The 9765-nt window shown below is 41.2% G+C and overlaps 1 protein-coding gene across 2 annotated transcripts; it reads left to right on the forward strand.

Annotated features, from left to right (window-relative positions):
- The first annotated feature begins 776 nt into the window (after window positions 1-776).
- On the forward strand, window positions 777-9737 carry kptn (kaptin (actin binding protein)). 2 transcript variants are annotated; one of them, XM_046411394.1, is made up of 13 exons: window positions 777-944; window positions 1025-1227; window positions 2216-2298; window positions 2403-2487; window positions 2566-2620; window positions 3185-3263; window positions 3720-3793; window positions 4147-4253; window positions 5689-5793; window positions 5967-6030; window positions 6126-6261; window positions 7786-7959; window positions 8713-9737. In XM_046411394.1, the coding sequence occupies exons 2-13, from the start codon at window positions 1026-1028 to the stop codon at window positions 8875-8877; spliced, it is 1329 nt and encodes a 442-aa protein (XP_046267350.1). In that variant the 5' UTR covers window positions 777-944; window position 1025; the 3' UTR covers window positions 8878-9737. The 2 variants fall into 2 exon arrangements, with proteins under 2 accessions (XP_046267350.1, XP_046267349.1); XM_046411393.1 differs by having other exon boundaries at window positions 777-1227.
- Window positions 9738-9765: the final 28 nt, after the last annotated feature.

Consider the following 9765-nt stretch of genomic DNA (forward strand, 5'->3'; position numbering starts at 1 on the left):
GCCTATAGCAGCATAACTAGGGACCAGTCTAGGCCAGCCCTAACTAAGCATTATCAAAAAAGAAAGTTTTAAGTCTACCCTTAAACATAGAGAGGGACTGAAACCGGAAGATGATTCCACAGTAGAGGAGCTTGATAACTAAAGACTCTGGTTCCCAATCTACTTATGAAGACTCCAGGAACCACAAGCAGCCCTGCATTTTGGGAATGTAAAGCTCTGGTGGGATACTAGGGAACTATCAACTCAATAGTAGGACTAATAGGAGAATCATCTTGAAAGCAGAAAAGGCGGTGCGATGATTTGGGCTGTAACACACAGTTACCGGTAGATGGCACAATTATGAGTGTGACGTGTGAAACCCGTTGTCCAATTCCAACGCGAAGTAGAAAAGCTCCCTTTCAGAGACTCGGGTAGACATGGAGTGAGGCTGCACTGTCAAAATACAAAATTGTTCATTGTAACGAATTCGAATTATTTTAAGTTGAAATAACGATCAGATTCATTCTGTAACGGGGTGATTGAACGTAACGGTATTTATTTAACCAGTCACCACGGAATTTCAACGAGAGACTAAACTTATCAGCCATGCAACCGAAAACAAGCAAAGAAATAAAGATGAAAGTAAAGAAACCAAAAAAACATCTCGATGAAATGGGCGATACATTGCTTTTTTTATGCTGAACCCATTCTTGTCACTAAAACCCTTTTTTTCTTCTTGGTTGGGTCTCTTATGGGCACTAAACGCTATATTATCCGATAAATTTGAACGCAGCTCTTCTCAAACCCGGATGTTTTGTTCGAGCCGTTTAGAATCAGACAGAAAAGTAACGAAGACGTTGAGTTTCTGTCTTCCAGTTAAAAAAATGAGTCATCAGCGAATTAAATCAGCTCCTTATTTCGTTTGAACTAACCTGACGCTGTCGTGGATGGAGTTGAAGAACAGTGTAGCTGCAGAACAAAAATGAACAGTGTCTCACTTCTCGACACTTCTGCTGATATCAATGAGTTCACTTTGGTCCCGCAGGATGCTCCGAGAGTCGTATCCCTTCGTGGAGGACAGTTTCAGCCGCTTCCCGTCGCAGAGTAACATTTACGGGCTGTGTCAAGCAGGGGAGCAGGAGCTGTTGGCGGCCACCCTTAAAGGGAAGGTGGTTTGTTTCAGATACCAGGAGCTGCAGCAGAAAATCCGACCTGTGGCCAAGGAGGTCCAGTTCACCTACATACCAGGTACACATAGGAGGTCCACAAAAGCCTTTATCAGAACAGAAACATTCCTCGGCCCTGTAGGAATATTATATAGTTTTCGTGGTCCTTTTTAATTAATGTTTTAAAACTGAGGTCTCTTACTCGTATGCTGTTGTAATCATTGATGTAATACAGGTTGTATGTTCAGTCCTTGCTTAGGGGAGTAAGACATACAGGAGTATGCACAACACATACCCGCAGTAAGATAGTGGTGGTATAATGTGTTTACTCAAGTTCTGTACTTGTTTACAAATTTTATTTCCCTTGAGTGTTTCCATTCGTTGCTGCATCACACTTTCTCTGCACGTTTCAGCGGAATGTCGCACTTTATTTGACCATTTATGTGATAGCCACTTGTTGAATCACATGCAAAAACATATGATGAACTTGTAAGAATCGTTGCATTGTCAGAGGTTAATCCTACCTAACAGTACTATATAAAGCCAATTTTCAGATTTTCTAATCATGAATTACACATGGAGCAAGACATCACCATCATGGTTGACATAAAGTATGGATTAGAAAAAGCAGAGTAGCTCCTACTGATTAAGCCTCTTCACAGCAGCAAGTGTCAATTCATTATTATTATTGTTATTATTATTATTATTATTTAATAATTTGTGTAGCCTGTCTGGATAGGTGTATTCAGAATCTGGGATAATACACGTATTTTATTATAGTTAACATTTATTTTAAGTATACCTACTGTTATTTTTTAACTTCAGTTATCATTCTTCAGTTGTCTTTTAATTAGGTGGTAGTATGAAAAGATAGCTAATGTCACTTAAATTGTATTTTTTTCCCTCAAATAATCTGACTAAACCAACAAAAGCTGTGGCCCAATCAGTATTTGAAGTATAAAGTGTGCTAGTGGGATTCTTTTTTAGGAAAGCCATTTTTGTCGCTCAGAGATCTGAAATTTCCAAACATTTCATTTGTTCTTTGATGTGATCATGTGTTCTTTGTCTAGTGGATGCAGAGATCGTATCAATCGATGCTTTCAACAAGTCTCCACCCAAAAGAGGCCTGGTGGTGGGCATCACATTCGTCAAGGTATTAAAGCCCACGAGTAATAGCATGCGTATGCTTTACTTAAAGGGTTGCAAATCCTTTCCACAGTTATAAAAGCATTGTGCATTCTGGCTGAACTCCTGTAGGACTCTGGTGACAAAGCCACACCATTCCTGAATATCTACTGTGACTATGAGCCCGGCTCCGAGTTCAACCTGGAGTCTATTGCACGTGAGTGAAGCAGTGTCATGATGTGTACGGCGCTAATGGATGTTTCGCATGCTGATGTTAGTGTGTTTCTCTGGACAGAGAGTTGCCTGAATCTGGAATTGCAGTTCACGCCCTTCCAGCTGTACCACACAGAGTAAGTTTGCTGCTGCAGAGCTGCGATGCACCGTGAATGAACAATACCTGCTAAATGCAGTTTACCTTTCAGCTCTCGCACATCATCTCGCACAAAGTTCAGTTGCCATGGAAACTACCACTGCAGACCAAACTAGAAGGAACAGGAACACATCAAAACATATACAAGAACCCACGCCTCTCTAATCAGTTGTGAGGAAAGACTGAGTCACTTTTCCTATGGGACAGCAGAAGGGACAAAATACTACAATCACATTACAGTGAGAGTACATCAGTGCAGAGTGAAGTCATTACATAACTAGTGGACAGAAGTTCCTTTGCATGGCACTCAATTAATGTATAAAATTTTGCTTTTAGTATTTGATAACTGTATTGTTTTCACTTTTTATAATGAAAATATAAAAAAAGATATAAGATACATAGAAAATATAAGCCCGATCTGTTGGTTTTTCATGGTTGTCTTGTATGAATATCTCTGCTTCTGACTTAATGGTGAAGTCCTAATCCTGGCTCTTCGTAATGACACTAGAGTGTGTCTGAATAGTAAATTTTATGTCTCTGTCAGAGTGCAGTGCGACGATGGAGGCAGAGAGACCGTATTTCTGCTCAGTGGTCACGACCAGAGGATCCACCTGTACAAGGAGGTCAGATCAGAGACTAGATGAACGTGTGTGTGTGTGTGCTGGCATGGCCCAAATTAAAAACTCAAAGTATACCTCAAATAAAATTTTAAAGACTTTCTGTCCAGTTTATAAAGCAGAAAACACAAGTTCACAGAAATCACATTGCATGTTCTTCCTCAGTAGATGGTGTTCACCCAGTTCTTATGGAGATGTAGGTGTCCACTTTAAGTGCTCCTCATCCACACTGGCTTAAAAGTTGAGTGTCAGAATTGAGTTTTGACACTGGAAACAGTAACTGACACAAAAAAGAGTCATTGTTCTGTCATATGATAGACTTGTGGATTAAAAGCTACGGGAGGAATTGTCTTCCTAGTAAAAGAGATGGTAGTGAGTTTACATATGTGTAGGACACGTTCACTTTGAACGCAACACGCAGCACCAGAGCACCATTCAGCCTGACTCCCCTGTTTCCACCAGAACGCCTCCCTCCACCAGTTTGAAGAGCAGCCAGTGGAGAGACTCTTCCCTGAGCTACAGCAGCTGCCCAGCAAGTTAGTCTGACTCCCTCTGCTCTTTTTTTTCTGTATCTGTTATTATTGGATCGTGTGTGTTGAGTACTTGGGTGATCAAGACCACCAGCAACTTCTAAGTCACTCTTTATTTCTGGGTGTCATTCAGTGTCAGGATATGATTCAAAAAGACTGCTCTGTTCAGGCTCAGTCACTGACATGTACATGAATGCTGTTGATTGATTAATCAATTGTCAAAATAGTTGGTGATCAATTTAATAGACAACTAATTGCTGCAGCTCTAGTGAGCTCTAATGAGAATGTTTCTTTGTGAGTCATGCACTCATAGTCTCCTGTCAGAAAGCAAAAACTGTATTTTCTCTCCCTCCGTGCAGCGTGCTGTGGATGGATATGTTGAGTATAGACGGTGGCCGGCGACTGTCGGCGTTTGGCTGTCAGAATGGCTGTGTTGGACTGGCTCTGGTCAACCAGACAGGACCAGGTGAGGGAGACACAGTAATGGCTGCTTCCATTCTGTCACTGTGACTGCTGTAAGTTGTCACGAAGGAATCACTGGCTGCTCAATCATACACTGCCTTATTCTTTAAAGGAGCTACTGCTAATTTTATAACTTGGTTTTAACACTACTATAGTACATTAGCCACGTCATTTCTAAAAAAAGATCATGTTAAGTATTTGCTTTATGTTTCATTTATTCACTTGAATCACTTTATTCAAACTGAGCATTTTGTTGGAGCTCACCTGAGTTTTTTGTGGTGATAACATCATAAAATATGATGAAGCTTCATACAAAAACCTCAACAGAAACTTTGGATGTTGACACAAAATGATGTTTGGTACTGTCCAAGTTTGTACTTGTGCCATCTGTGATCGTTTAGGATATGACAGCTTTCAATTTTCCGGAGCTGTAAAAATTTGTCTCTGATTATCACTAACTGTTGTACAGTGTTTTGGCATCTGATAAGCTTTTAATGCATTTCTATCACTCAAGCTGGACTTCCTGGATTATGTTTCATCGTGAATGCATAAAAGTCATGCTCAGAATTGGCATTGGCAGACAGTGACAGCAGATTACACAGGAAGTGATTTCATTCATGATTGTATGCAAAACAGTAAATTTTTAATTACAGTACATGTAACATTGTGATGTTAAACTAAATGGTTATGTAACTAAGTGCACATGTTGTTGATGTGCACTCATGGAAAACATATGGAACACATTAAGATTCCAATATCGTATCTGTACTGTTTAACGCTTTACACTTGATAATAATTCAATTTTTTAATTCAAATCAATTTTATTTAAAGTGCCAATTCATAACACAGTTATCTCAAGACATTTTACAGGTGTGTAAACAACAACCAAAAAGAAGAGAATCAGAGAGAAACAGGTCCCAGGGCAAAACCCCACACTGAGTAAGCATTTGGCGACAGTGGTGAGGAAAAACTTCCTTTTAACAGGCAGAAACCTCGAGCAGAACCAGACTCAGTGTAGACAGCCTTCTGCTGCGACCGCCTGGGAGGGAGAGGGGGGAGAGGAGAGATAGGGAGATGGAGAGAGACAGGAGAGGGGGAGATAGAGAGAGACAGGGAGGATAGCAGTGCAGAGCAGGAGCAGCAGGATCCAGGCAGGGTCATGGAGAGGGTTCTGGATCCAGCAGCACTATCAGTGCAGTAATAAATAATAGTTTGACATCCAGCAGCGGTTAATAACAATGCTGGTGGCAGAGACCTTATTTTGTCAATCTGACTCTGAAAATAGGTCCTAAATACCTCTCTGATGGGATTTATGTAAGTCTTTATTATTATTTCCATCATTATTCTGTATTAAATGACATCAAGATGCGTTAATCATGTATATAGTGTGGGACTGTTCCTGGCTGTCTTTGAAGGATATTATGTGTTGTTTTTATTAGAGGTTTTAGAGAGCTGGCGGTTCCAGTTTGACAGTCCAATCTCTAGAGTGCTGCTGTTCCCCCTGAGCTGCCAAACTGAGCCGAGCCTGCCCTTTGGAGAGAGAAGTATGTTACTGGTCTGTTTTAGTATCACATCTTACTCGCATCCCTGTCTGTCTTACATTGTCTGACTGTTTGACATATGTGTGGCCATCACTTTGGATAGCTTCGGTAAAAATAAAGAATTTCTTGATTGATTTCTCACTAGCTTCTGTTGAAAAAAACTTCTTTTTTTTCAGGTGCGGAAATGGAAGGTTACAATCTTCTGGTAACCAGTACTATAGAGATGGCAGTTGTTTACAGGTCAGAATCTGATAACTTTATAGAGATTTCAGTGGAGCAGTCACTTGGTTTGGTGAGTTCAGAATGAAGTATTTGCATCCCTGTTTTTTTCTCAGAGATGTCCAGGACCGAGGCTTGTCTCGCCCAGTGTGCCTCTCTGAGAGTGACCAATGGGATGCGGTGCTTTGTGCTCTGGTCATTGACCTGGATTTTGATGGGCAGAAGGAGGTGCTGTTGGGAACATATGGGCAGGTCAGAGCTCCTCTTCATTAATGCCTCAATTTATAGTACTAAAATGCTATAGCTGGTTAGCAGTCTATGGCTGTCAGACATACAGTATCTTGCAAAAGTGAATACACCCTTCACATTTTTGTAAATATTTTATTATATCTTTTAATCAGAGAGCACTAAAGAAATGAAACTTTGCTACAATGTTAAGTAGTCTGTGTACAGCTTGTATAACAGTGTTAATTTACTGTCCCTTCAAATTAACTCAACTCACAGCCATTAATGTCTAAACCACTGGCAACAAAAGTGAGTACACCCCTAAGTGAAAATGTCCAAATTGGGCCCAATTAGCCATTTTCCCTACCTGGTGTCATGTGACTCGTTAGTGTTACAAGGTCTCAGGTGTAGGGGGAACAGATGGGAAGTAAATTTGGACTTATCACTCACACTCATACTGGTCACTGGAAGTCAACATGTCACCTCATGGCAAAGAACTCTCTGAGGATCTTAAAAAAAAAGAATTGTTGCTCTACATAAAGATGGCCAAGGCTATAAGAAAATTGCCAACACCCTGAAACTTGAGCTGCAGCATGGTGACCAACACCATACAACGGTTTAAGAGTAGAGGTTCCACTCAAAACAGGCCTCGCCAAAGAAGTTGAGTGTACACGCTGAGCGTTATATCCAGAGACTGTCCATGGAAAACAGACGTAGGAGTGCTGTCAGTATTGCTGCAGAGGTTGAAAGGGTTGGGGGGTCGGTCTGTCGGTGCTCAGACTATATGCTGCACACTGCATCATATTGGTCTGCATGGCTGTCGTCCCAGAAAGAAGCCTCTTCTAAAGTTGATGCACAAGAAAGCCTGCAAACACTTTGCAGAAGACAAGCAAACTAAGGACATGGATTACTGGAACCGTGTCCTGTGGTCAGATGAAGATCAACCTATTTGGTTCAGATGGTGTCAAGCATGTGTGGCAGCAACCAGGTGAGGAGTACAAAGACAAGTGTCTCCTGCCTACAGTCAAGCATGGTGGTGGGAGTGTCATGGTCTGGGGCTGCATGAGTGCTGCTGGCACTGGGGAGCTACAGTTCATCGAGGAAAACATGAATGCTAACATGTACTGTGAAATACTCAAGCAGAGTATGATCTCCTCTCTTTGGAAACTGGGCCGCAGGGCAGTATTCCAGCATGATAACGACCCCAAGCACACCTCCAAGTCGACCACTGCCTTGCTAAAAAAGCTGAGGGTAAAGGTGGCCAGACTGGCCAGGCACGTCTCCTGACCTAAACACTAAACAGAGCATCTGTGGGGCATCCTCAAACGGAAGGTGGAGCAGCGTCATGGAGCCGACTCACTGATGTGTTTTAATTTACTCTGGTTTCATTGCTGGTGTTTTCATGAGATTTATTGACAGTAAGAAAATTACATAACATCACTGGACTTGCATATTCAGTTAACACATGACACAATAGAGCATACTTGTTGTCTTGGTTGACTCATCTGATTAGTATGACTGATGTGTTGACATCTTGTTGTTGCCACGCAGGAGCTTCTTTGTTACAAATTCCAGCCGGCAGGAAGCGGACAAGATGGACAGTTTCAGCTGCAGTGGAGGCGGAGCTTCAAGAGTCCTTTGCTATCCGTCATCTATTTAGACTTGACTGGAGATGGTTTGAGAGAGCTGGCTGTCCTCACACTAAAGGGACTGCATATCTTACAGGTATGGAGCAGAAAGCTGTGCCGCACTTATCCATGATATTAATACAAGTGATACTGTACTGTAGCTTCCTGTGGAGGTCAGTGCCTCTCTCCTGCTGACCCAATTGTTCTGCATATCAACTTAATGGATAGCTCATCTGCTTACTAAGTCGACAGGGAAGCATGTTCTTGAACTGAGGAAGGATGTTCTTTGTAATGAGGAAGGATATTGAAATGAGCATTGAGAAATTGCTGACCTCTACTGGCCAACAGAAGAAATTGCTACAGAACTGATTGAACTAATTGTACAGGCTCTTTGCCTGCTTTGTCTCCTCTGTTGGTTTGATCTGCAGTGACCTGTAATTGTCCCAATCATGTTTTTTTTTTTTTTTTAACATAGGTACCATATAAGCTTGAGTACTAAAAGAGAGCCAATCAATATCAATACCAATCAATACTAATAAAGACATATTGACCAAAACCTTTAGTATTTCCTGTTCTCCATTAACAGGAACAGTGGGACAAAACAGTGTTTTGTCCCACTATTATGTGGTGCCTCTTGTAGCACCATTCTGAACTACTGAGCAGCTTACCTAACAAAGGAAAAATATTTTATCAACAATAATCTGCTATTGAACGATTAATATCTCACTTCATACACGTTTTATAGCTCTGCCTTTGATTTGTACAAATGTATTCAGCAGACGTCCTCAGATCTGTCGTGCATACTGTACCCATCTCGTTTGTTATATTAATTTCTCCCCTGTCTTTTCAGCATACTCTTACTAGCACTGCTGATTTGGTCCTTGAGCGGCTCGCCCAGAGGTTGTCGACGCTGACAGCTGGCTCTGAGATGGAATCAGCCGAAGCTCAAGTCACTGAGGAGAAGGATGTTCCAGCTAAGAAAGAGGAGTGCGCAGCTCAGACGCCATCAAATTAAACAGTGCCTTTTGTTTACAAGTGGACGACCCACTGGTTCAGACCAAAGTGTTGGTCTTATTTAAAGGTGTGATTACACAGCTTACGTTTAGACATAATGACAGACACCAGTTACGAAAGCTAACATCACATTTAATTGGCCGCCCCTTTCAATATTTCATCAGCAGCAGTAATAGCAGTTGTAGACATCAGGAACCACTTTTTTTTTTTAAACTTGTTAGAATTCCAAGTTGACATATAAATAATGTAACTCTGACTAGTAGCAACTCTAATTTAAGATATCAACAGTTATTTTTCCACTAGTCGAAATGTTAATTTTTGATATCAACCTTAATTTCGTACTAGCATAAATGTTCAGTGTAGATAACTGTAACTTAATTACAACTAGTTCATTTTTACCACTGACAAAACAATATCTTGACATGTTGAAATAATTTCCACTTGTTCAAACTAAATTGTTACCAGCCCTGCTGATTAAATGTTAAAAGGGCCTTTAATTATTCAGGGAAGTTTTACAGAGAGGAAGCTGCTCTTTTGCAGGAACAACATGATCACATTCACACCTAGAAGCTGCCCAGTACAAAACCAATCTGATCTGCTGGTCACTGAGCTCCAGTAGAGTGAGTGGGCTTGAGGGTCTTGCCTCAGGACACCTCAGTCGTGTTAATGAGGGAGGGGCAAGTGCTGCTTTTTCACCCAGATTTATCCTGCCAGTCTGAAACAGTGACCCCTGGGCATCAAGCTCGCTTCTCTAACATTTTGACCCAACGCTGCCCCATTGGCAAGACTCTGCTTTGTGGTTGTATACTGAATGTAGGTGGTTGTAAAAGAAACTGATTAAAGAGCTCTCATTATTCTTAGTGTACAGTAATTTTCTGATGATAAATGT

Source organism: Scatophagus argus, chromosome 14, assembly GCF_020382885.2.
Source record: "Scatophagus argus isolate fScaArg1 chromosome 14, fScaArg1.pri, whole genome shotgun sequence".
Taxonomy (NCBI): Eukaryota; Metazoa; Chordata; class Actinopteri; family Scatophagidae; genus Scatophagus; species Scatophagus argus.

Bases quoted from the DNA above. Each gene is read 5' to 3' on its own strand.
- kptn (XM_046411393.1), top strand. From the start codon at position 1,002: ATGAGTTCACTTTGGTCCCGCAGGATGCTCCGAGAGTCGTATCCCTTC. The intron at 2,488-2,565 runs GTGAGTGAAGCA...TTCTCTGGACAG, and splicing joins CAACCTGGAGTCTATTGCAC to AGAGTTGCCTGAATCTGGAA. The intron at 7,960-8,712 runs GTATGGAGCAGA...CTGTCTTTTCAG, and splicing joins AGGGACTGCATATCTTACAG to CATACTCTTACTAGCACTGC.